The 27,624-nt window shown below is 45.2% G+C and overlaps 1 protein-coding gene across 1 annotated transcript in view; it reads left to right on the plus strand.

Annotated features, from left to right (window-relative positions):
* The first annotated feature begins 1,305 nt into the window (after nucleotides 1–1,305).
* The window catches only part of LOC149313435 (24-hydroxycholesterol 7-alpha-hydroxylase-like), a 44,131-nt gene continuing 17,812 nt past the window's right edge, over nucleotides 1,306–27,624 (plus strand). The window contains exons 1-6 of the mRNA XM_089519103.1: nucleotides 1,306–1,531; nucleotides 14,595–14,730; nucleotides 18,157–18,331; nucleotides 19,583–19,732; nucleotides 22,578–22,671; nucleotides 23,127–23,225. Coding sequence (XP_089375229.1) covers nucleotides 1,352–1,531; nucleotides 14,595–14,730; nucleotides 18,157–18,331; nucleotides 19,583–19,732; nucleotides 22,578–22,671; nucleotides 23,127–23,225 — 834 coding nt within the window. The 5' untranslated portion in view covers nucleotides 1,306–1,351. The remainder of the gene's footprint in view (nucleotides 1,532–14,594; nucleotides 14,731–18,156; nucleotides 18,332–19,582; nucleotides 19,733–22,577; nucleotides 22,672–23,126; nucleotides 23,226–27,624) is intronic.

Here is a 27,624-nt window from a genome sequence, read left to right on the forward strand (position 1 = left end):
AAAAATAAATATTGTACACTTGTTTGGACCTTACTTTGGTTTCATGACACTCCCTCCGTCGCTGACCTAAGCTTGTTAGTCTCAACCCGTTTGTATGATTCACAGAGACCACGAAGAAGAAGGACAGGTTGCGAGTGGTCATCTGCAAATACATATAAATCCTGCTCGTCCTCCCCAGTGTCCTGCTCTTCATTGGCTCATTCTCATGTTGCTCATGCGGCGTCAAGTTCGGAACTGGGGAAAGAGCAGGAAACCAGGGGCTTTATAAGGGACGGGCGGAGCTACCGCCAAAAAGTTGCTACAAGTTGCAAAGTTAACTTTGCCCAGTGATTCTAGAAGTTTCCGAACAGCACTACGCAGGCGCAGTACAATCCATTTGTATGTATTCGCAGATGACCACTCGAAGAAATACTGTTAGAGGTAAGCAACCTGTCCATCTGGATTTCAGTAAGGCCAGATCCGAAAATGGCACTTTGAACTTTTCTCTACGCTTTGTTTAATTTGAATGTTGAATGAGATTGTAACAAAGTAAACTTACTTCTTTTATAAAATCATAGAATCATAGAATCATAGAGTTGGAAGAGGCCACAAGGGCCATCCAGTCCAACCACCTCCATGCAGGAACTCTCAGTCAGAGCATCTCCAATACATACATTGTGTTTATTACATAAGAAGAGTTAGGATAGAGCCATCTAGATGATTATTTGAGTGCTACTTCCACTGAACTCAAAGGAAATAACTTGGTTGTGCCATCAACTGTGTATACTGTATAACTTTCCTGATCTTTTAAATCCATAAAAAGTATACCTTTACTAATTTAACCATCCTGTTTTTCCTAAAAAAAAACAGGTAAAGAAAGTTCTTGCCCTATTCCTAAATATCAGTGGTTCCAAAAGCTTTATTAACAGAAAGTGTTTATGGCTACCAAAACTGCCAAGGAAAGCAGACCCTCCAGTGTTTGCAGAAAGGACCTAAACAAATATAGATATGAATCTGTTGGGTCTCTGTCATATGTACACATTAAAACTATAACAGCTCTATTTACTTTATTTTTAACAGAAAGCCTTTCAGTTTCTAATAAATGACTCTTGTTTGACTTGCACTGATACGATAGCCATTTTTGGACAGAGAGAAAAATCAAATCAAATCTGGTTTTAAAGAGATAATTCCAGAGAACAAAAGCCCCTTCTTCCAATGACAGATGCAACCAGGAGATTTTACTGTCTTTTGCAGTAGTTGCCACAAGAAGGCAGCATTATGAATAGAAGGGGCTTTGTATCCTCAAGCTTACATTGGGCAGTCTTTTACAGCAGCCAGTGTTAGAAAAGCAGTTGGTGTAAAAGGGGGGGAAATGGATCTAGTTGTTGCTGTCCTGTTAACAGTAGTCCTAGGGGTTGTTGTCAGGTGGGTTTTGCTTCAGCTCAGAAGCTGCCCTGAACCACCGTGCATCTCTGGCTGGATCCCTTGGTTAGGAGCTGCCTTCCAATTTGGAAGAGCTCCCCTGACGTTCATAGAACAGGCCAGACTCAAGGTAACAAGTGGGAATGGGAGGGGGGGGGTGGAAGAGGGTGAAAAGGATTGAATGAAAAGAGATTTCTTTTAACTAGGTTGCATTAGCTGGGTTTCTAAATTACTTGGCTTTTAACGTTTTTAATATGGTTTGTATAACCCGAGCACTATCATGCTTTGAAAATAGTGTGAGAAAAATGTTTGTTTGAGTGCATACACAATGCATACTGCTTTCCTAATGCAGATTATGGTCCAAAACACAATGCAGAAATAATCCAATTTGAGACGGCTTTAACTGCCCTAACTCAGTGCTAGGGAATTTTGGAAACTGTAGTTTTGTGAGACATTTAGCCTTCTCTTTCTTCAGGCTCTGGTGCCACAGCAAACTACAATTCTCAGATTCCATAGCACTGAGGCAGGGCAGTTAAAGTAGTCTCAAACTGAATTATTTCTGCAGTGTGTTTTGGACTTATGTCATTCTAGTGTACCTCTCTCTGAAATTCTTAGAAGTATGCAGCATTTTAGAGACAATTTTTCTTATACTGTACTAACAAACCATTTCACCTGCATCAGAGAGCTCATTCTGAGTTGCCGTTTGTTCACAATATGTGGAAATATGCTTTTGTTTGTTATGTTTGTTCTATTAAATTAACTTTAAAAAAGAAATGTTCATAATTGGCTCAGGTAATCTTTTGTTTGGAATACATTTAGGAATATGGGACTCCTAAACATAAAATTGCATTGACAGTATGCATGTAGAGATTTTTAAAAAATGTTACAAATCACATTATAACTTGTGCACTATAGAATCATAGAATCATAGAGTTGGAAGAGACCGCGCGGGCCATCCAGTCCAACCCCCTGCCATGCAGGAAATCCAAATCAAAGCATCCCCAACAGATGGCCATCCAGCCTCTGCTTAAAGACCTCCAAGGAAGGAGACTCCACTACACTATAGAATCATTGCATGGGAACTACTTTTGTGTGCAGCACTCATGATTAAAAATAATTACTTAGGGAAAATTCATTTGTAATGTTGACATAGCACTAAGCATTATTTGGAATATTATATGCTAGATAGAATGCATTGTTCTTGTTGTACTTTAAACAGCAGCACAAAAAATATAGCTTTTGAGTGCTTCTCTGTGACATGTAAGTGAAATTATGCCAGAAGTTATCAACTATAGGTTCAGAGTACAGTCCTCCCTCTGTTCTGGAACCCACGTCCTTCGCTTATGCGTGAGGGACGAATGGAGGGGCACGTGCCCAAGGCATATGTGTGCTCCCACAGCCACATACTTATATTCAAGCCAGTGGGGCTTGAATATAGGCAAAACTCTGTTTTTGCGAGGGGTTCCAGAACAGATTCCCCTTGAAAAAGGAGGAGCGACTGTACTCTCATTTCTCTCCCCAGAACTGTTCTAAGGTAGCAGAATTGCTGGCTGTTGGAATTTTTTGTACATGTTTCCATAGGTTATAGTTTCAGTTGTATAATAGCATAGCATGAATCTGTTGGTTAGTCCCAATTAGAATAGACCTGTTGAATTAATTGGTGAATAAACAGTTAGGTAAACCCCCTTGATTCAGAGGGTGTGCTTCAGTTTGGGCTAATGACTAGGCCAGGGATAGGAATTATGGGGTCCTCCCGACATCCTCATCGGGTATGCTGGTTAGGGCTGCTGGGAACTGAAATCCAACAACATCTGGAGGATTGCATATTTCTCATTCTTGATTTAGGCCTCTATGGCCCTAAGCACATGGACCAAAAGCACTGTCTTTGGGCCAGTCTGAGGACATGGCATACAGATGATGAATGCCTCCGGATGAGGCAGAAGCTGCACCGGGGTGCAGCAAAAGGAGTGCCAAAAAAATAAAAAGCGCTCCTTGCCGGTGGCCCATTTGGGCCCATAGCAGTGGCCAGCCAGGGAATAACCAGGGTTGGAGCGGCCGGAGGCTGCTCCAAGCTGATTGCCTGCTTGACCCCTATGTTATAACTTGACCCCTATGTTATAACTTCAGGTAGAAGTGTTGTATCAGGTGTGATTTATAGCATCATCATCATCATTCCTATTACATTTTATTTCTTACCCACTTCTTCCCAAGGCTTGAGGTTAGGTACAACATAGATTAAAACACATAAAACCATTTAAGCACATTAAGTGACTGTAAAGCATTTAAAATGCAGCATCCCATGTTCCAAGGATAGATTAATTGCCTTCTAATTTACACAGGAAAAAATGAAATATTTTTGAAGTGACTGAAAAATATTTGGGAACTTGCATCTTATTATTCGAATTTGCCTTACATCAATAAGTATTTAAGAAGTACCAATTTAGGCATTAGTTATTCGTTATGACCTTCCCTTTTTCTTCAGTTTCTTAACAACTAGAAGTTTTAGGGCACTCTTCCAGGCAACTTTGGCAGCGTGGCAGTACCTATTATATAAGCAAAGAATTGAGTCACTAAAGTTCATGTGAAGTTGTACATGACATTATGAATAAAATAAGAATTCTCTGAGCCACTTTTTTTAACTTAAAAAAAGAGAGTATGAATATTTAGAAATATGTAGTCTGTACAACATGCAATGTTTGATTTTTTGTTATAAATTTTCCAGCATTTTTTTCTTTTACATAGTACTGTTCAGATACTTTATGTATTATTTCTTATTTCCCATGTTAGGCCTTGAGTGTAAAATCTTATATCACTGAAATAGCACCACCCACACATATGAGGGAGATCTCAACATGCTCAGCTGACCTTTTAAAAAAGTTCTCAGATTAGCCACATGCAAAAGCTTAAATCGAATCAAAACAAAAGAAGGAAGAAAAGAGGGGGGAGACAGACAACAGAGAAAGAAATAGGGCAGAGAGGCAAGATAAGGTAATCAAAATCATGTCGGAAAAATGGAGTGTGCATACACCCAAGTGAGATTTGCAGAACTGGTGCTGTTCTTGCTTGCCTTACCAGTTTTTCCTCATCATAGAAACCTGATATTTTCTGTTAGTCCTCCTTTCCATGCCACCACTAGCTTTTTTTGCTGAGTCTATGGGTAACTATTGAGACACCATAAACAATCCTTGCTTCCTGCATCAAGTCCTTTCCCTAAATATTACAGCTATAGCGTGGGGCCTTGTGCAAAATACATTCTCTCCATTCATACCATCTTATTGGTGATTAAAATTTCCTATTTTTCAGCTCTTTTCACTGAAAAAATACTTCTAGTTTTGAAATGGGTAAATGCATCAATGATTTTTGGACTATCTAGCTGACTTGTTTATTTGTTCTCTAGTCTGAAGATCTGTCTTGTGCTAGGACTTCCACAAATTAACACACCTTTGAAAATTCAGCCTACCAAAAATCAGGCAGCTTTTTTTTACAGATCATTGCATGACCTCTGTTCTTCTTTGTGGTCTCTGTGAATCACACAAATAGGTTATCCTGTGTCTGCACAATGTATTTTTGGAAACCTCTAGAGCAGTTAACATAAATGTGTTGGTGGTAGCCCCACCCACGCTCTAGCTCACTTCCCACCTCCGCGGCACTACCATAGCATCTCAGGTACACATCAGAGTTTACTTTTCCTGACAGACTTTGATTTCTGTATTTGACTCAGTTTTGCTTATTATTCCTTCATTCGTCCATATTCATGGTGCCTTGGGTACTTAAAAAAATAGAACCAGGAGTTCCAGTGAAATATGAGTTAAATGACCTCTTGCCTTGCCTTTTGTGCTTGGCACAGGCCATCTTCTGGAGGAGACATATTAAGGGTTCATCATCAGTACCATCCTCTTGCTTCATATGGAGGAGACACAACAGGTCAGTCTCTCCATATTGAAGGGCGATCATTGGTACCATCTTCTTACTTCGTATGGTGAAAATAAGATGGTTTGTTCCTCTATACCCGTGATGGCGAACCTGTGACATGCAGGCCAGAGATTATCCCACCACAAGGAGGGCGGGGAGGAGGAGGAACAGGCGTGCACCTCTTCCTCCTCCTCCTCGATCCTTTATGGCCTCCAGCTGCCTCTCTCGTGGCAGCTGAAGACCAAGGATGGTGCAGGGGGAGAAAGAGGCCCGCGCCTGTTCCTCCTCCTTCCTGACCCTTCCTGGTCTCCAGCTGCCTCTCCAGAGTCAGCTGAAGGCCAGGGATGATGCAAGAGAAGGAAGAAGAGCACGCCTGTTCGTCCTCCTTCCCGACCCTCTCTGGAGGCAGCTGAAGGTCGGGGACGGCATAGGGGAGGAGAAGGAACAGTAGGATCAATAGTACCGTCTTCTCATTCGATATGAAGGAGATGCAACAGGTAATTCCCTCCATACCAAGGGCCAGTTCAATACCTTCTTTCCTCTCCAAATAGGAAACAAAGGAAACAGAGGAGGTAATTGATCCCTCTTACCATTCTTTCTCTCCATAAAGAGGAAGTGATTTGTCTCTCCATACTGAAGCCCTGCTGTTGGTACTATCCTGTCACTCCATATAGATGCGATGCAACAAGTCACTCTCTCCATACTGAGGCCCGATCATTCGATACTTTCTTCTTCTTCGTGGTCTCTGCGAATCATACAAATGGGTTTCACTGCGCCTGCGCAGTGCTGCTCGGAACCTACTGGAATCACTGGGCAGAGTTTTACTCTGCAACATATTGAAACTTTTTGGCGGTAACTCCGCCCACCCGTTATAAGGCCCCTGCCTTCCCGCTCTTTTCCCCAGTTCCTTTTTTCCGCCGCGCTAGCTGCTTCAGAGGAACCTTCGCTTGCTTTGCTTGCTTGGAATCACTTTCGTTTTGACCATTCTTTGTCTCCTGCCCCTGGTAACTTCGGACCTTCGGACTGTTGACTTCGTTTTCGGATCTCCCATCGACTTGGCGACTTTGAAATGCCTGCGGCTTTCAAGAAGTGCGACATTTGCAAGGGCAAGATGCCCGTTCAGGACCCGCACTCCACCTGCTTGCTTTGCCTTGGTCCAAGCCACGATCCCAAGGCCTGCGCACTCTGCAGATCCCTCTCTTCCCAGGCCCGGAAAAACCGTGAGTCCCGGCTTACTTCGGCGATTGCCCTGGGGAAATTGCAAGAAAGGGGTCCGCGGTCTTCTTCTGTCCCGCCTCTGCCACCCCCCGCTTCATCTTCTCGGGCAAGTGTCTCCAGCGTGGGATCGGGGAGAGCCGCCGTCCCCAGCGTGGTGTGCGTCCCGGCCGGGACTCCTTCCACCACCTCCGATGTGGCCCGTGGCTCCAAACCGCCCAGTGCCACCGACAAACCCTCCAAGCGCCCCCATAAGCCATCGGGGACTGAGGGTACCGAACGGGCCTCCAAGCCAAAGGAGGGATCGGAGTGCCCCCGTTCCAAGGAGGCTCCCAAACCGGAGGTCCATCTCGCCTCGCCTTTGTCCTCCAAGGCATCCAAGGGATCACGGCATGCGATGCCTAGCGACCATACCGAACCGGTGCAAGGAACAAGGTCCCCGAGGCCTTCGTCATCGACACCGACTGCTGTCCTCCTGGACCTCCCGGACAACCCTTTCTTCCCATCGGAGGAGACTCCCAAGCCTGGGAAGAAGAGGCACCATGACAAGGCTGACCGTGATCCGGCCCCTAAGAAGGCCAAGCCCTCCAAGGACCGGCCCACCACCGACCCGCTGAGGGCAAAGGACAAGGAGCGCTCCCACTCCAGACAGGCCCGCGCCTCCGCCTTGCCAGCTCCATACCAGGAGCCGACGCCGGTAGACCAGGGGACCCCAGTTACATCCCTGCCTCCCCCGGCCTTGGACTTCATCCACGGGACGGATGACGCCCCTCGCTCTCCTGATCATCGGTCTCCTTCCCATCCGGCGACCGATGATGAAGGTCACTCGGCCCACATACAGGGGATCCCGGACCTCTTCTACGACGTGCAGTCGCGCCGCTACTACATGTCGGTGCCGGAGGACAGAGCCCTGAGGGAGTTCACCAGACTGAACCCCCACCCCGTAGACCGAGCCGACCCGGCCAGATCGGTTCCCACCGTGTCGGTCTACGAGAGGTCATCATCGCCGCCCCGTAGACGCGAGAGGTCGCCGTCTCCACTCCGTACTCGTGAGAGGTCGCCGTCCTCAACCCGCAGACGCTCCCGATCATCAGTGGACTTCGTCCGCCCGAGATCCCAGGTCAGGGTGACGGACCCCCTCTCCTCCGACCTGGATTCTGAGGACGAACCGCTGCCACCTTCGGAGGCACCCTCGGACGAGGATGTCCTCTCGGGTTCGGCCTCCCCTCAGAGGATGCACAACCCAGGGCCGTCTTCGCCGTCGGACGACGTCAGGGCCTTCACAGAGCACGTGGTCAGGATGTCACGGGCCCTCGACATCGAGCTCGCAGCTGCGGAGGACGACGCAGAGGACCCGGTCGAGCGTAGGGTGCATGGACGGGTCCCCACTCCGCCATGCCTTCCTCTCCTCCCCTCTCTCCAGACCATCGTAAAAAGGTCCTGGGATGCTCCGGCCGCCCTATCGGCACCCTCCCGCAAGGTCCAATCCCTCTATAGGGTCGCCCCGGCGAGTTGCTCCTGGTTGGCAGAACACCCCAGACCAAACTCGGCCATTGTGGAGGGGGCCCAGCACAGCTTCGTTCCGAAGCAGGCTACTTCCCCTGTCGACAAAGAGGCAAAGAAGATCGATGGACTGGCAAAAAAGGCTTATTCGGCTTCGGCTCTTGGGGTCAAGGCCGCCAACTACACCGCCTGCATGGGGGCCTACATTCAAACCCTCATGGAACGGATCTCTCCCATGGTTCCGGACGTCCCAGATGACATCCAGAGGCAGCTGGTGGAGATCAGAGACGAGGCGCACTCCATCGGAAGCTGGCTAATCACCACTTCCAGGAACATGGCGGACTGCTCCGGGAGGTCCATGTCAGCTGCCATGGCTCTTCGGCGCCACGCGTGGCTCAGGGCCTCCGACCTCAACCCGACGGTTAGAGCGGCCATTGAGGACATGCCGCTCGACGGGACCGGCCTCTTCCACGCCGAGACCGACGACCGCCTGAACCGCAAGTTCAGGATGAAGGCGGCGGCGAAGAAGCACGGCATGTCTTCAGCACCAGCTTCTCCGTTCCGGAAGCGACAGCGCCCGTGGCAGCCGCAAGGTCAGTCACAAGGGATCTTCTCCCGGGACCGACAGCCCCAGCACCAAGGCTCTCAGAGACAGCGCTTCCCTTCGCAGTCTTCCTCCTCCTCTGGCCGTCGCACCTTCCCGCCTCGGTACCGCAAGTCCCGCCGGCAGGATACCGACCAGGGGAAGAAGAGAGCCTGAAAGGACGCAGCGCGCTTCGTCTCCCCTTCACCCCTCTTCTTTATGGACATCTTGAGGCCCTATTTTAACGCCTGGGCCTCTATAACATCGGACTCGTGGGTTCTTAACATCGTCCGTAGGGGTTATGCCCTCGAGTTCCAAGAGCTCCCTCCAACTGGAGCCTTCATGTCCACTCCCCCCTCGGACACCCTTCTCGACGAAGTGCGCACCTTGCTTTGTAAGGGGGCAATCTCCCCTTTACCGCCCGACCAACATCCTCGGGCCTTTTTCTCCAGGTACTTCACCGTACCTAAAGCTGATGGGGGCGTTAGGCCCATCCTGGACTTGAGACAAGTGAACTTGTTTTTGAACTACCGTCGCTTCCGAATGGTAACCATGGCCTCCATTCTGCCTCTCCTCCACCAGGGCCTGTGGTTCGCGACTGTCGACCTGAAGGACGCCTATTTCCACATCGGGATCCGAGAATCCCACCGGAGATTCCTCGCCTTCGCTGTCGGCTCCGACTCGTACCACTACAACGTGCTCCCGTTCGGCTTGGCCACGGCCCCACGAGTCTTCACGAAGTGCATGGCGCCGGTGGTGGCATACCTTCATCAGAAGGGCTTCATGGTTTTTCCCTACCTGGACGACTGGCTGTTTGCAGCCAAATCCCAGGAAGAGCTGCACGAGGCAGTCTCATTCGCCTTGCACCTCTTCGACTCCCTTGGGCTGGTTGTCAACAGGGAAAAGTCCCACTTCACGCCGACCAGACAGGTCAAGTTCATCGGGGCCATCCTCGACTCCGACAACTGCCTAGCCTTCCTTCCTCCGGACCGGTTTCAGGCCCTGGCTACATCCCTCAGGCCGTGCATCTCACACAGAAGGATAAGAGCCAGAGACGTCCAAGTCGCCCTGGGCCACATGGCATCGACGACATTCGTCACCCCCTGGGCAAGACTGCGTCTTCGTCCTCTCCAATCCTGGTTCCTCTCCGTCTTCTCTCCGTTGACGGACCCACCTTCAAAGTGGCTCACGGTACCCAGACCTATAGCCGCTTCCCTCAGATGGTGGCTAGACGGCTCCAACGTCTGCACCGGGATGCCTTTCCATCAGCCTCAGTCACAGCTGACGCTGACAACCGATGCATCCCTGGAGGGATGGGGCGCCCACCTGCTCGACCTTGTCGTCAAGGACAGGTGGTCCGCACAAGACAAGCTCCTCCACATCAACGCTTTGGAGATGCTCGCAGTGGAGAAGGCTTTGAGGGCATTCGAGTTTGCTGTCTCAGGAAGAGTGGTCCTCCTGAGGACGGACAACACCACCGTAATGTACTACATCAACAAGCAAGGTGGTACCAAGTCCAGGACCCTGCTCGACCTCACGCTCCGCATCTGGAACTGGTGCATCCAAAGACGTGTCCTCCTCCAGGCGATTCACCTTCCCGGAGAGGACAACGAGCTGGCAGACCGCCTCAGCAGATCTCCATCGGTGTGCCACGAGTGGAGGCTCCATCCCGAGACGGTCAGCGACCTCTTCGATCGGTGGGGAACCCCCCGGATCGACCTCTTCGCGACCAGCTGGAACAGCCACTGTCCCCAGTTCTGCTCCAGGAAGCGATTCGACGGATCCCTTGGAGACGCATTCGCTTTCCTCTGGACGGGGGAGCTCCTCTACGCCTTCCCTCCGTTCCCTCTCATCGTCAGGGTGGTGTCCAAAATGACAATGGACCGCTCGCAGGCGATCCTGATCACCCCGTGGTGGCCGAGACAACCATGGTTCGCATCCCTTCTCCACCTCTCCGGGAGATGCTTCCTCCGTCTCGACCCGCGTCCGGACCTGCTCTCGATCCAGGACGGACGAATTCTCCACCCGGACATCGAGAGCCTGCCGCTGGTGGCCTGGAAGATCCGGCCCTGACCGCCTTGCCGGAATCGGTTAGGACGGTGATCCTGGCTGCCAGAAAACCTTCCACCCAGCGTTCTTATGCCCTGAAATGGAGGAGATTTTGCCTCTTCCTTGACCAGAAGGGCTTGTCTCCTGCACAGGTTTCCACTCCAGTGGTGCTAGAGTTTTTGATGGCGCTTTTGAACGGAGGGCTGTCCCTCACATCCATCAAAGGCTACCTTTCTGCCATTTGTGCAAAATATCAGTTCGGGGGGAGGGTGTCTTTCTTTAAGGATCCCTTGGTGAAGGGCTTTCTGAAGGGTTGTGCCAACCTATATCCTCCTGTGTCGGTACCAACACCGGCTTGGAGCTTGGAGTCGGTACTGTCCGCTCTCCAATCCAAGCCCTTTGAACCCATGGCCTCAGCGGACTTGAGACTGTTGACTTGGAAAACCGCTTTCCTTGTGGCCATCACCTCTGCCCGCCGTGCGGGCGAACTCTGTGCCTTACGGAGGGACGAACCATTCCTGAGGTTCCACAAGGACAAGGTGGTCCTCCGTATGGACATCACCTTCTTGCCAAAGGTGGTGTCTGCTTTCCACATGTGCCAGGACATTGTGTTGCCCACTCTAGCATCCGATCCGACGTCGGACGAAGAGCGACGCCTACACTCCCTTGATGTCAGGAGGGCGCTGGCGTTTTACCTGGACAGAACTGCTGCCTCCAGCCGGTCCGAGAGACTCTTTCAATGCTACTCGGAACCGAAGAAGGGGTTGCCCGTGTCTACGCAGAGGTTCTCCAAATGGGTGGCCAGTACCATCCACCTCTGCTATGAACTGCTGGGCAAACCTCTCCCTGGCAGGGTTCGGTCACATTCCACAAGAGCTGTGGCGGCATCCTCAGCATTCCTGTCTGGGATTCCTTTGGAGGATGTCTGTAAGGCTGCTGTCTGGTCCCAACCTCTCACTTTTATTAAGCATTACAGGTTGGACACCAGGGCCATCCGAGACGCAGCTTTCGGGAGGGCTGTGTTGGTTTCAGGGTTGCATTGATTGCACTACTGATGTATTTGTGTTATACAGTTTACACTGTTTATACTGTTGAATGTTGATTTGCACAACTCCTATGGGATCGGTCTTGCATGACCTCTGCTCCCTTCTCAGGTTTAGCAAAGTTGTTGCTATTTTATCTATGCATGAACAAAAGACTGACTCTTTATGGTTCAGGATGTTTATTTGTAATAAATATACCTTTGGTTTACCATAGCTTTGGTCTCAGGACACTCCCTCCGCCACATACCTAAGCTTGTCAGTCTAAACCCATTTGTATGATTCGCAGAGACCACGAAGAAGAAGGACAGGTTGCTTACCTGTAACAGTATTTCTTCGAGTGGTCATCTGCGAATACATACAAATCCCACCCGTCCGTCCCCTCAGTGTCCTGCTCTCATTGGCTCTCTTCCTTCGCCTGCTTGGCGGAAAAATTGCGGAACTGGGGAAAAGAGCGGGAAGGCAGGGGCCTTATAACGGGTGGGCGGAGTTACCGCCAAAAAGTTTCAATATGTTGCAGAGTAAAACTCTGCCCAGTGATTCCAGTAGGTTCCGAGCAGCACTGCGCAGGCGCAGTGAAACCCATTTGTATGTATTCGCAGATGACCACTCGAAGAAATACTGTTACAGGTAAGCAACCTGTCCTTTCTCTCCATACAGAGAAAACAGAAAACGTTATTTGTTCCTCTGTACCAAAGGCAGATTATTGGTACCATCTTTTCAACCCAAAGCTGCCCCGATTGCATTTTGTAGAGAGGCCAGATATAAATAAATTTTATTATTTTATTATTCATATGGAGGAGACGCAACAGGTCAGTCCCCCCACACCAAGGACTGACCATTGATTGTTCTTCATTGTGTGCAGAGGAAACAGAAAAAACATTCCAGTCTCACCATACCAAAGACTGATCATTGATACCATTTTTCACCCCATACAGTCCTTCCTGACTGAACACTAATAATTCGTGCCATGTTCCTTCTCTTTTCAGAGGAAACTTAATAGGTCTGTCCTTCCATACTAAAGGCCTATTATCAGCACAATCTTCTTATTCCATATGGGGACAGAAACAAAGACATTGGTACCTCCATACTGAAGCCTGATCATTGGTACCATTCTCCTGCTCCATATGGAACAAACAACAGTTCAGTCCCTCTATACTTTCTTCAACTTCCTCCAAAATCCCTGGAGTTGATGAAATGAAGCAGTGGGTTTGGAGCTTGAAGGAGATTCTCCTTGCCTGAAATAATGTAATATTTTTAATACCCCCTTCCTCAATGCTGCGATTGGCTGTACTAAATACTAAAGGCACCAAATCTTGTCTGATCTTGGGGACTAAGCAGGGTTAGGCCTTCTTAGTACTTGGATGGGTGACTGCCAATTAAAACTAGGTGCTGTAGACTGTATTCCAGAGGAAGGAATTGGTAAAACCACCTCTGAGTATTTTTCCCTAAGGAAACCCTATGAAAGTAATGGCATTGCCATAGGTTCACAAGTGACTTAAAGGCACATGCACACACACACCCTCTACCTTCCCTGCCTTTGAAGAACTCAGTGGGCCTATTTAAAAGAACTGTAACTCCAACTGTTAAACATCTTGTTCTAGCACATATGTGCATGTAACTCCAAAATTGTTGTCATGTGGATTTCCCTGTAAGCTTAACTTGAAGAAATTAAATGAGGTGCTTCTAGGGCCTGGTACAGACTGCCCAAAAAGGGCAGTCTGCCAGCACCTAGTTTTCCACCGGGGGGGAGAACGCAGGAGACAAACCGCGTGGCTTCCTGCCAGTGCCACGCTTGTGACGCCTGAATGCGCCAATGGCGCACTCGTGACGTCACAAGCACAGGGTGATGTGCTGACGCTATGCGTCTGTCACGTCATAATGGCAGCACCTATGTAGACAGGGCACCATCATTTTGCCACCGCCAGTACGTATTAGGGTTAGGGAGCGTGCGCATGGTGCACACTCCCTAACCCTACTGATGCCGCGGTCATGCTACATTTTGCCATCTGTACTGGGCCAAAGTGACCAGAAAAAAATTCCCATGGAAAAAGAATAGTGTGATTTGCAGAGGCAGCAAATAATTTTTTATAAAACATAATCCATCTCAATGAGGATTGTGCGTGCTTATTAACCGTGAAATGTTGATAGTTGACAAAGGAATCAAAAATGGGGAGATAAATTTGGAATATTCTATAGGATGATGTATCTGGCTGAAATCATATAAAAGAGCACACCCTAATGCAGTGTCTTGTTGCTCCATATATATGAATTTTTGGATTTATATTTGGAATGTGGGGAGTTGTCAGTGTAGATTAGAATAGAGAGACTCTGTTCAGTTAATAAACCCATTTTTGGTTTAACATGTAGCGTTTTGAGTACTGTTCCCATGGTGCAAAATGTCAGGAAATTATTCTGTTAAAGGTCAAACCATATTGCCTGGATACCACATCTGTTAAGAGTAACTCTCTTAACTGACCATTTATTTAGGTGATAATGGATATTGTACAGTATCCTAGTCATTAGTCACTACAGCTTGGGGATGGCTGTTGATAGTGGAGTGGAGGTTCTACATTTTGGGTCTGTTTGCTGAAATAAACACATAGTCTATGCTACTGAGAAGATACCATGAACTGAAAATGGGATTAGGAAAAAAAATTACAAAATTGAAGAATTCAGATGGATATAAATATGAGTCAGATCCAAGATATTTAAGAGTCACCACTAGGAATACTTATGTACTCCGCATCACTTGAAAGGTTTCAAATGAATAATGCCAACATGTCTGAACCACTCTAAAAATGACTCCAACGGAATATGACTTTGGTACACTCATTTTGCTTTAAGATATAGTTTTATTAAACTTATTTTTTTTGCACCATATGTTGCAGTACGGTCCAGTATTCACAGTCTATTTGTTGGGTAAACGATACACATTTGTTACAGAAGAAGAAGGGCTTCAAGCATTTTGTACATCTAAAGATGCAGATTTTGAGCAGGCAGTTCAACAGTCTGTCCAGCATGCAGGTTAGTAAATTACTCTGTGTCTGTGCATGGGTGCATGCACCTGATTGTGATTTCTGTGGAAAGATTTCTTTTTTCTATCTTGATTGACAAAGGGCTTGAAACATGGGCAGCCTTGAGATTTTGTTCTTTTTAAACTTTGCATCAATATTTGAAGGCTCCAATTTAGGTTGTACATTGAACCATCAGAAAGCAAAGGTGCCATCTCAACCACTCATGAAAAATGCTTTGCATTTTGGAGTATTTTGGATTTTAGAATTCTAGATAAGGGAGATGCAATTTGTTTAACCCTCCATAGAGATAGTTTGAATACAAGATAGGTTCTTATATATCTTTTCTATTATGACATTAAACCAGCTTTGTTAGGGTAGTTTTTATGAGGGAAGTCAATTGTGTGTATGGATGTGACTGTTTTTCCTACATCACCATTGCTCCTCTCTAAATCAGTGCTCTGTACAAGTGCTTTACAATAGAAATGAAAATATTGGGTAACACAGATATCCCAAGTCATTCCTGTTTTATATATATGAACCATATCATGCAGATAAAATATAATGCTAATTATAGAAATAAGGAAAATAAATAAAACAAAGATTTAAATGAACCATGCAGGCAAGTCATGAGTTATCATGTTAAAAAAGTGGAGAAGGGGCAAAAGAGTCTCAACACTAAAGAATGTTTTTTTCAATTTTAAAAAGATCATTTGTTCACAGATGTCCACAGATGGATGTCCAAAGCAGAATAAAGTGGCACTGGCGGTTTATAGACTGCCCCTTTGGGGCGGCTTGTACCCGCTCCTTTCCCTGACGGATCGGGGCCTCAGCTGCCACAGTGGCAGCCCTGAGGTCCCGATTCGCTGCTTTTCCAGGCCACTTCCCGTGGCCTGGAAAGGGGTGTCCTTGGGACTTCAAGCCCCAAGGACACCCCAACAGTGGCGGGGAAAGGGAGAAAGGGGCCACTCGGCCCCTTTCTCCTTTGTGTCGTTGGCGCAGCCGTGTAAAGGCTGTGCCAGCGACACAAACCCAGGAAGGAGCTCCAAAATGGAGCTCCTTCTGTGGCACCAGGACGTCACATCTGCGTCGCTCCGTTTGGAGGGAGCGCGGCTGTGACATTGTAATGGCGGCGCCCATGTAGAAAGGGCGCCGACATTACAATGTACTAGGGTTGTGGGGCGTCTGGAAAGGACGCCCCGAGGCAACCGTAGTATGTGTGCAGGCCGGTGCAAAGCGCCGGTCTGTACAGTGCCACTGTTACTTTCCTCTACATAGATACTATACTCCTATTGATGCAGGCTAGACTCTCATTGGCTTTTTTAGCTGCTGCATCACATTGCTGACTCATTTTTAGCTTTGGTCCACTAAGCCCTTCACGTGTTCTGCCATCAAGCCAGGTGTCTCCCATCCTATATCTATGCATTTCATCTTTACTGCCCAAATATAGTGTTGCCAATCACCCTCGAAGGAAAACCCCCTGAAAATCCCTGAAACGCCCCCAAATTCCCTGTGGCATCTGGGTCAGGAGCGGGACTTCCAGGTCAAGGGGCCACAAAGCACTATGGGGAAGCAAAAGGGGTGGGGACTTCCACGTCAGCCATTGGGGGCAGGGATTTCCGGGTTGGCCATTTTTTGGCCATTGGGGAGGAAGTGAAATAATTCCCCATAAACGGAAAGGCTTTTAATTACCTAACGGGAAGGTTTAATTCCCTAGAATTTTTTTATACCCGGAAAGGCTTTTTATTACTCAGAAACCAGGGAATTCCCTAGAAATTGGCAACACTGAACTACATTTCTTCCTTTTGAAATTCATTTTTGTTAGCTTGAGCCCAACTCTCTAATCTGTTAAAGTCATTTTGAATTCTGGTCCTGCCCTCAGGATATTAGCTACCCATCCTAATGTGGTGTCATCTTTAAATTTGATAAGCATGCCCATTATTCCATCATCCAAGTCATTGATAAAGATGTTGAATAGAACTGGGCCCAGGACAGAACCCTGTGGGACCCCACTGGTCACTTCTTTCCAGGGTGAAAAGGAGCTGTTGGTGAGCAGCCTTTGAGTTTGATCTGTCAAGCAGCTACAAATCTGTCTGACAGTCACACTGCCCAGCCCATATTTTACTAGATTTTTTGCAAAGATATCATGGGGGATCTTGTCAAAGGCCTTACTGAAATCAAGATACACATCTACAGCATTCCCCTCATCTACCAAGTTTGTGACTCTATCAAAACAAGAGATAACATTAATCAGGGATGACTTGTTTTTAAGAAATCCATGTTGACTTGTAGTGGTCACAACATACCTTCCTAAGGCCTGTTACAGACAGCCAAAATAAAGCTGCTTCGAGTCACAGTGGAGGTATGGTGTTTCAATGATGCATGCGTCTTAAGAGTCCAGAAGTCGCACCAAAGCCACACTCCAGCCCTAAGGACTGGAGTGCAGCTTTGGTGTGGCTTTTGGACTCTTAGGACCCATGCATCATTGAAACACCATAACTCCACTGTGACTCGAAGCAGCTTTATTTTGGCTGTCTGTAACAGGCCAATGTTCCTTCATAATGTGTTCTAGAATCTTTCCAGGTATTAATGTCAGGTTGACTCAGAAGTAGTTATTTGGGTGCCCTTAGGTACCACATTTCCCCTCCTCTAGTCTTCTTTGGACTTCTGTTCTCCAGGAATTATCAAAGATTATTGACCATGGTACTGAGATTATTTCTGCCAGTTCTTTTAATACGTTCATGTTCTCCAGGAATTCTCAAAGATTATTGCCAGCACTTCTGAGATTATTTGTTCCAGTTCTTTTAATGCTTTTATATGTAGTTCATTTGGCTCTGGAGACTTGAAAGGAACATTTGTACAATGGAATCAACAGGCTCAGTATGATTTTTTCCATTCCCTATCCTCCACTGTGTAAATAATTGAATAAGCTGTTTGTAGTTTTGTTGGGGTTTTTGTTTGTTTGTTTCTTGTTTTTTTACTTTAAGACACACTGTTGAATTAGCCCTCTTGCATTCTCCCATGCTGTGAATCTGAGTAACCTAGTACAAAACCCAGTATTTTACTGCATGGCTAACATGGCTACCCCTGAATATATTTCCTGGTACCAAGAAGAGAAGAGGATTATCACCATAAACCAATGGTGGAATAGACAGCTTGCCTTTCTGTCCTTATCTGTTAGCAAAGACAGACTGGACCAAGGGAGCAGAAATTAAGAGAAACAAGAATAACTTTGCAGATATACTTTCACCATGATTTTTTGTTTCTGCATCTATCTATTTTTATGCATCCGAGAAGAGCAAATGTGTTATTTTAAAAGTCCAAGAGAAGCCAACCTGAAATGTAAAAACAAAACAGCTTATGATGCCTGCCAATTCTAATACTTTAATGCTTATTCTGAAGTGTTGTTTGTGTTTTTTTTTTAACTTGCATTCTAAAGTTTCTGTTCCTGAAGAAATCTTCTACAAGAATAGGAGAAGGCTTTATATCATGCTAAAGGGGAAACTGTCTGCCTCTAATCTGCATGAATTATTTGGGAGTCTCTGTCACGAATTCCAAAACTATATAAAGGGTTTAGATCCTGAGGGTACAAAGGATCTCAGAGACCTTGTAAGGTAGGCGATTTTACAAACTAGATAATATAGTTCTTCCTCTTTTTGATTAAATAAAAAAAGTTCTTCCTAGAGTGCTGCTTTTCTATTTTTCAGACTTTTCCCCATCATGTACAACAAGTGGCAATGGTGGTTGGGTGTGATGGAAGTTGTAGCCTGAAACTTCATTGAGGGGATCACACTGGGGAAGGCTGCCATAACACACAGTTTCAAAGAGAATAAAATATAAATTACCGTATATACTCATGTATAAGTGGCAGGTTTTGGGGCCAGATTTATGGATTTTTATATGATCCATGGATAGGTTGAGGGTAAAACTTAGTAGCATATAACAAATGATGTAAAGGCTGAAGTAAAGGAAAATGATGCTAAAGATCTTTAAAAGTTTTGACAGGCATAACTGTTTGTGCTCATCCTATAGCAGTGGTTCTCACCCTTACTAATGCTGTGGCCCTTTAATACAGTTCTTCATGTTGTGGTGACCCCCCAACCATAAAATTGCAGTGTTTCCGTTCCTAAGACCTTCAGAAATATGTGTTTTCCGATGGTCTTAGGCGGCCCCTGTGAAAGGGTTGTTCAACCCCCAAAGGGGTCGTGACACACAGGTTGAGAACCGCTGACTTAGGTGGTATGAAGCAGTATATAAATGAAGCTGCTATTGCTATTTGGGGGGAGGATTTAAGACAGGGTAGGAAGCAGAGAAAACCTTCATAGGTATGGGAGGGGGGACATTTTTAGGGTTTGGGGTGGTTTTTTTTTTTGCAAAATCAAACTTTTTGCAGAAAATTGTTTGAGTGGAGTATGGGAGACCTCTGGAAGGCTCAGAATGGCATGGGAGGCACATGTAGGTACCATGTATATAAAATTCAGTGGATTCCAAAGGATACCAGAAAAATATTGCTGCTCTCTACTCTACTTCTGGCAGTGGGGAAATACAGTCTATGGATATATTGAAATCTTAATAATAATAATAGTATTTATTTATATACCGCCCAATCACTGGGAATCCGAGCGGTTTACAACATATACTGCAGGAGGGAAAGGGTAGTGAAAGGTGTGGGGTGTTATATGCTTACTAAATGTATGCATGATCTACTGGAAGATAGTTTATCTCTTTTGCAGAGGTTGGATGAAACCTGTACAGTAAAAGCTGACTATTCAAACAAATTCTAACATATGTTTAGAGATTTAATTAGAAAATATTCCAAGTAGATTAAAAATTATTTGCCTTTGTTTGCTTTTGTTCAATTACAGGCATATCATGTTTCCATCTGTAGCAAACATCTTGTTTGGAAAAGACATATTTCTGACAACCGGGGAAAATATCAAAGAATTTGAAGAACACTTTCGTAACTATGACGATGACTTTGAATATGCCACCCAGCTTCCTGAATATTTTATGAAGTAAATAGTGTTTTTGCCTTACAATATAAATTAAATGCCCTAAAGGCACCCAATCCCATCTGATTTTGTAAGCTATAGAGGGTTAACTTTGGTTAGTACTGGATGAGAGACTGCCAATGAATACTAAGTGCTGTAGGCTTTATTTCAGAGGAAGGAACTGCCACAACCACCTCTGAGTATTCCTTGCTAAAGAAAACCCCACAAAATTTGTGCGATCATCATAAATTGACAGGCAACTTGGAGTTTACAATGTCATGGTTTAATCTGTACACCACTTATAAAATAGTATTCTTTCATTTCAGCTGACATAGTCCTATGACTACTGGATTTGAGATTGTGCTTGTTATTCTTGGTTGCTGTACTCAGAATTTACATTTGGTTTTCTTGGCTTGCACTACAACAATAAGTCACTTTACAGTGTGTGAAAAGGGTTGAGCAGTTTACTGTGATGCACTGAATTTGCTTGAATAGAAATAGACAGAGCCATGTGGGACCCCACTGGTCACTTCTCTCCAGGATGAAATAGAGCCATTGTTGAGCATGCTTTGGGTTCGGCCAGTCAACCAATTACAAATCCATCTAACAATTGCCTTGTCTAGCCCACATTTCACTAGCTTGTTTGCCAGAATGTCATGGGGAACCCTGTCAAAGGCCTTACTGAAATCAAGATATACAATATCCACAGCATTCCCTTCATCTATGAAGCTGGTAATTTTATATAAAAAAAGAGAGATTATATTTGTCTGGCATGGCTTGTTTCTCTGAAATCCGTGTTGACTTTTTATGATTATGGAATTACCTTCTACATATTCACAGACCCTCTGTTTAATGACCTGCACTAGAATCTTTCCTGGTATTGATGTGAGACTAACTGGACGATAATTTTTGGGATCCTCTTTTTTCCCCTTTTTGAAGATGGGGACAACATTTGCCCTCCTCCAGTCTGCTGGGACTTCTCCTGCTCTCCAGGAGTTCTCAAAGATTATTGCCAATTGCTCCGATATTACATTAGCCAGTTCTTTTAATATTCTTGGATGTAGTTCATCTACTCCTGGAGACTTATATTGATTTAGATTAACAAGGTATTCCTCTACTATCTCCTTACTTATTCTGTGCTGAAATTCCCCTATTCTGTCCTTTGCTCCATTTTCCTCAGGTTGAGCACCCTTTCCCTTTTCTGAGAAGACTTAAGCAAAGAAGGTGTTGAGTAATTCTGCCTTTTATCTGTCCCTTGTTAGCATTTTTCCATCTTCTCCATGCAGTGGCCCTACTGTTTCCTTCTTCTTCCTTTTGCTGCGGGCATATCCAGCCAATATTATGCCACAGACATAATTGTTCTTTCCAAAACTTCTCTCCATGCAGTGGTTTAACCAAAGAAACAGGGATAGCAACTTGAGGCATAATTGAAATATTCTGCTGTCCTGGTACCACTGCTTCTATCCACATGCCCAAGGTTGTCTTGCCTTGCAGCTCCTGCAAATACTTTGAGTTGAACCTTGCTCATTTGTTCAGTGTGTGTGTGTTAAGAGTACATTTTCAAGGTTGGCCCTTGATTTACTCATTCAGTCAGCTCTGAGCCAGTATGCAACAGCTCTCTCAGAGCAAGACATTTACTTACTTAATTACTTTATTTATATCCTGCCTTTCTCCTAGGGTGGGACCAAAGTGGCTTCCAAAACAACAAATTAAAAACATTTATAAAAAGTTTTAAAAGCCATTTAAAATCACCACATTAAAACACTATAAAACTGATTAAAAATCATATAAAAATAAAAAATAAAAGAAAAAGAAAACATACATCTATATTAAGAACCTTTCCTGTTTAACTGTTAAAAGCTTGTTTAAATAAACATGTTTTTGCTGCTAGTGAAAGGAAAGTAGAGAGGCAGACACCCTAGCTTCCTGCAGAAGGGTTGAGAGCAGCCATGTAGAATCATAGAATCATAAAGTTGGAAGATACCCCAAGGGCTATCTCGTCCAACCCCGTCATGCAGGAACTCTCAATCAAAGCATCCCCAACAGATGGCCATCAAGCCTCTGTTTAAAGACCTCCAAAGAAGAAGACTCTACCACGCTCCGAGGAAGGAGTGTGTTCCACTGTCAAATGGCTCTTATTGTCAGGAAGTTCCTCCTAATGTTGAGGTGGAATATCTTTTCCCATAGCTTACATCCATTGTTCTGGGTCCTGATCTCTGGAGCATCAGAAAACAAGCTTGCTCCATCATCACTATGATATCCCTTCAAATTAAAATTCAAGGTTCTCTCTCGTGTCCTCACCAAGTGAGCCTATGATGGTAGTGGGACCTAGAGAAAGCCTTCTGATGATCTTAAAACTCTAACAGGTTCATCTGGGGAGATAAGGCTTTTCCAATAGTTCTTAAAGAACACAGAAGGTCTGCTGTGCACCTAAGGAATTTTTTTGGATCTCTGCCCTGACTGGAAATTCCTGCTTCTTATTACAATAAGAAATATGTTTAAAAATGAAGTGTGGCTGCTAACAAAGCTAAGTAGGATTCTATATGTAGAACGAGGGCAAGAAAAACAGACTGCCATGATCAGTCCTGCTTACAATGCTTCAATAATACTAGAGTGGAAAGATGGCAGCATCACTTGTTTTCTGTAAGTACACTCTGGTCATGCTGACCATTGAGGCAGGCTTTTTTCTCTTGTGCCCAGTTGTCTCACTCTGAGGGGATGGGAGATAAAGAGTGTGACTGAAAACAAGCATGTATCTGCCACTGTGGGACAAATCAGCATCATTTGTAAATGATATCACCTTTGGAAAACACATGTTGAACGACTTCATCAGTAAAGATTACATTTTAACAGTTATTTTCCCTTATAGAAAGTGGTCTAAATCCAAACGATGGCTCCTAAAACGTTTTGAAAAGGTTGTGTTCCATGCCCAGAAAACTAATTCTCCAGATGGTTCTTATAAGGTAAATTCTCATAATGCTTTTAATGTTGATATTATTATTTCACTTCTTTAATCAGTTTCAAAACTGAGTTGAAGACCATCCTGTTCAGGGAAGCATTCCCAGGCATTGCATGATTATTACTTGATGTTTTTAATTTGTTGCCTCCTTTGTATTAATATGTATTATTTTATTATTTTGTAGAATGTATGCCATAGGCAGGCTTATTTTTATCTAATTTTATCTATTTTATTGATTGTATGTATCGCACTGTGTAAATCTACAGCGCTATATAAATAAAGCATAATAATAATATTAATAATAACAATAATAATAATTTATAAAGTATATGATATGCACTCTTTGAACTGAAAATAAACTCCTTGGCAATGATTTCTATAGGAAATAGCATAAGTGCAGACAGGTAAGATTACTACTTTCTGTATACCTTCAAAAATGTGTTCCTTTGTTTTCAATAGACAATATATCAGCATGTCCTGGACACCTTGCAAGGAAAACACTATGGTCCTCATTATGGTCTTTTATTCTTCTGGGCATCTCAAGCAAATGCAGTTCCCGTAAGTAAGATGCTGGAAGATGTTTCCTTGAAAGTAGTAAACTGAATTTAGAAGCCATTGCTCATTGGTATGGAGTACTGCTGTAAATAGTGATCCAACTGTCATGGCCCCGGTCTTGAGCTTAGAGGCAGAGGGTGATGAGTCTTTCTGAGTTTGGAGTAGATGATCCAGAAACTGGACCAGATTCCTAATACTAAACCTGAGTCCAGTGGCCAGGAGCCAAAAGAACTTAAACCAGGATCCATGTGGACACCTTCTGAGTCCAATATGAGAACTCAAGTACCTTCACTACAAGAGGTAGGCAAGCCAGAGAGTGAGCATTCCATTTTACCACATTACTGCACTACACTCTTAAAAGTGCTGCTATTCCACTTTTCCTGCTCTGTCTTCCTGTTGCATTTTGGGGATTGTAGTCCAGTGATGCCTAAGAGCTCTTTGGCTGAGAATTCTAAATGCTCCTTCCTAAACTTCAAATCCCATAATGCAACAGGAGGCAGGCAGAGCAGTTAAAGTGGAATAGCAGCGCTATAAGAATTTAGATAATTAGTATCTCTGCTCTGTCATGGATGGATCATTTCCTGGTTAAGGTTGGACTGAAGGCCACTATCCCTCTCTCCAGGGGTGGAGGATTGATTAGAATGGTCTGCCCTCGAAGCCTGATGGAATCCATCAGGTTCCAAGAAGCCCTAGAGGGTGTTATGGTTGACAGTGCTGGCGATTCTGTCGAAACTCTGGTTAATACGTGGAATAACAACTTTACCAGAGCTATTGACATGATTGTTCCCAAGCGTCCTTTCCAACCTGCTCAAAATCGCAACCCTTGGTATACGGAACATTTTAGACAAATGAAGCGGGTTGGACAACAACTAGAGCGCTATTGGCAGAGATCTCAACTCATATCCAATAAGACACTTCACGGGACCTTTCTTAGGTCCTATCAAGTGGCGATAGATGCAGCTTAGAAATCTTTCAATTCTGCATCTATCGCGTCTGCAAAATCGTCCAGCTGAGCTGTTCAGGGTAGTGAGAAACTTAACTCAACTACCTCCTACCCAGAACCCTTTATTAGATTCTTCTGTAGCCTGCTGTGACGCTTTTAATGATCACTTTGCAGATAAAATTTCTTGGATAAGAGCTGATTTGGATGCCAATTTGAGGACAGAGGCAACTAGAGAGGCATCCAGTGACTCTGCCATTACTGTTACACTGGATCAGTTTGAGTCAGTAAGTACTGATGATGTGGACAAGCTTCTTAGTAGTTCGAAAAAGACAACTTGTCCTCTCGACCCTTGCCCAACCTGGCTGACTATCCACGGGGGAGATAAAATCACGGTGATGCTGAAAAACAGAATTAATGCATCCTTCAGTGAAGGCTCCCTGCCTCCCTGTCTCAAGGAGGCAGTAGTTAGACCACTCTTAAAAAAAGCCTTCCCTGGAACCCCTGGATAGAAATAATTATAGACCAGTCTCGTTATTACCATTTCTGAGCAGTCTTGGAGGAAACGGATTTTATGGATCCATTTCAAACTGGATTCAGGACAGGATACAGAGTTGAGACTGCCATGGTCACCTTAGTCGATGATCTCCGTCTGGGCATCAACAGGGGAAGTGTGACCCTGTTGGTGCTCTTGGACCTCTCAGCGACCTTTGATACCATCGACCATAGTATCCTTCTAGAATGCCTGAAAGAGTTGGGTATAGGAGGCACTGCATTGCAGTGGTTCTGGTCCTACCTTTCGGGCAGGTTCCAGATGGTTTCGCTTGGGGACAGTTGTTCGGCCAAGAGGGCACTCAAATCGGGTGTCCCTCAAGGAGCGATTCTGTCCCCAATTGCTGTTAATATTTACATGAAGCCGCTGGGTGAGATCATCCAGAGACATGGTGTGGGGTGTTATCAGTATGCTGATGACACCCAAATATACTTCTCTATGTCTCGGACTGAAGCAGTGACTAACGATAGCATCTCTCCTCTGAATGCCTGTCTTGGGGGCGGTAATGGACTGGATGAGGGAAAGCCGATTCAAGCTGAATTCAGGTAAGACGGAGGTACTTGCTATAGGAACCCCAAATCCAGGAGTGGAGTTGTGTCAGCCAGTTCTGGATGGGGTCACACTTCCCCTGAAGGGTTCTGTTCACAGTTTGGGGGTGCTCCTTGACTTGTCACTCCAACTGACAGCTCAGGTGGATGTGACAGTCAAGAGCGCCTGCTATCAGCTTTGTCTGATACGCCAACTGCGCCCCTTCCTGGAGCCGAGGGACCTAGAAACAGTAGTACATGCACTGGTAACCTCTCGATTGGCCTTCTGTAATGCGCTCTACTTGAGGCTACCCTTGTGCCAAGTTCGGAAACTTCAGTTGGTACAAAATATGGCAGCCAGATTGATCACGGGAACTTCTAGGAATGACCATATAACACCAGTCTTGAAGTCCCTGCACTAACTGCCTATTAGTTTCCAGGCAAAGTACAAGGTGTTGGTGATAACCTTTAAAGCCCTACATGGTTTGGGCCCAGAATACTTGAGGGAATGCCTTCTTCCCTATTGTCCATCCCGCACACTAAGGTCCTCTGGAAGAAATGTATTACAGCCAAAAAAATCTAGGCTAACATCAGTTTCCATAGGGCCTTTTCTACTACTGCTCCAAAACTATGGAACAACCTGCCAGAGGAGATCCGTCACATTCCCACTCTGACAGCTTTTAAGAAAGCACTCAAGACGAATCTCTTCTGGCAAGCCTTTACAACTTAGTTACCCTCCCCAGATATAGAGATATTTGCCCCCTCATCTGCCTATTCTTCCCCACCTATTTTTATGTCTATTTTTTAAATGTTTTTAATGTTATATTATCATTGTTTAATTCTGTTTTAATGTTGGGAATGGTGTGGGGGGGTAGGTTTAGGGTCTGGTTTTTTTATTTTGTATTTTACTGTAACTTTATTGTTGTAACCCGCCTGGATTCTCTGTGATTGGGCAGGCTAGAAATAAATCTATATTGTTGTTATTATTATTATTATTATTATTATTATCATTATTAGTGTGGTAATCTATTTAGTCATCCACCAGAACCAAAGACAGCATACCATGAAAATTGGCGGTCAAGCTAGGGTTAGAGGATAGGTTCTTGGGCCTCATTCCCACTACCGTTTAAATCAGATCGTGAATCATTTTAAACAATTCCGAGAAGGGGGCTATGCGCTAGATCCATTTAACCTGCATCTTTAGATGCTGATTTTTTTCTGTTTCTTTTTCACAAATTGAATCTGCGCAAGTGAGAACCACATGCAGATTGGAATCAATTCAAATTTTCCCTTCGGCCGGCTAGAACCAAATCATTTTGAATCAATTCATTTGTGAATGGGAACCACAAGTGGATTATTTTAGAGGGAAAAATGTGATCGGGGCAAATGTAGTGGGAACCACGTTCTGCTGTTGAATTGATCCATCAATTTGGATCGCACACCAATTTATTTGTATGTGGGAACGGGACCTAGATAAACTATCTGCTTTGGCATATGGGCTGAAATCTATTGAGGTTTGAATTACTTGTTCAGGATGATGTGTGTTCCTGAAATAGATCAGTCCTCAGATAAACAGGCATTTGAGGTGTGTTCTCTGGTGGTATTAGTTTATCTATCACAATTGTGGTATGACTTAGTAGCAATGAAAGGATGCTTAGCACAGAATGAGTTTATGATGAGAAATGGAAGATATATGAGAAATCTAGATATTTGTGGTTTTGAGAACATAAGATGCAGTACAAAAACTTAATCTCATTTCTTCCTCTTCTTTATCTCAAAATAATGTTTGCTAGAGAAATTGGTTCAGTATCTGCTCAAATAATTGGTTCAGTATCTGCTCAGACACTCCAGGGAGATGGTCTCCCTTTTGATCTCCCTCTTCTTCAAGCCATTGTATCCTACAACTTTTGATGCAGATGTTTGAATCAATTTAAACAAGAGCACCTTTATCAGAATTATTAAGGTGGGGTACAGACGGTGGAAAAGGGGCGGTCTGCAGCCGCCCCTTCTCTTGCCGGGTTGTAGTCAGGGCAGCCTCACCAGCAGTCCCTGCGGCTCTAACCTGGCACTTTTCCAGGCCACGGAGAAGCAGCAAAATGCTGCCCTGACAGCTGCAGCCAGAGGAGAAAGGGGCCACTGGGCAGTTCCCGCAGCTGTTTGGTGGCTGCGGCAATGAGGCGCACACCAGAAGGAGCTCTGTTTCGGAGCTCCTTCTTGAGCCACTGTTAGGCTGCTACAAGCGGCCTGGGGAGGAGGAAATACGTCACGCCCGCACCGCGCCATTTGGACGCGGCACGGCCATGACGTCATAATGGCAATGCCCATGAACACAGGGCACTGCCATTAAGCCGCCCCTGGCACGTTTTAGGATTAGGGAGCGTG

The sequence above is a fragment of the Sceloporus occidentalis genome, unplaced genomic scaffold (assembly GCF_023333645.1).
Source record: "Sceloporus occidentalis isolate IW3139 unplaced genomic scaffold, rSceOcc1.0.p SCAF_4, whole genome shotgun sequence".
Classification (NCBI taxonomy): Eukaryota; Metazoa; Chordata; class Lepidosauria; order Squamata; family Phrynosomatidae; genus Sceloporus; species Sceloporus occidentalis.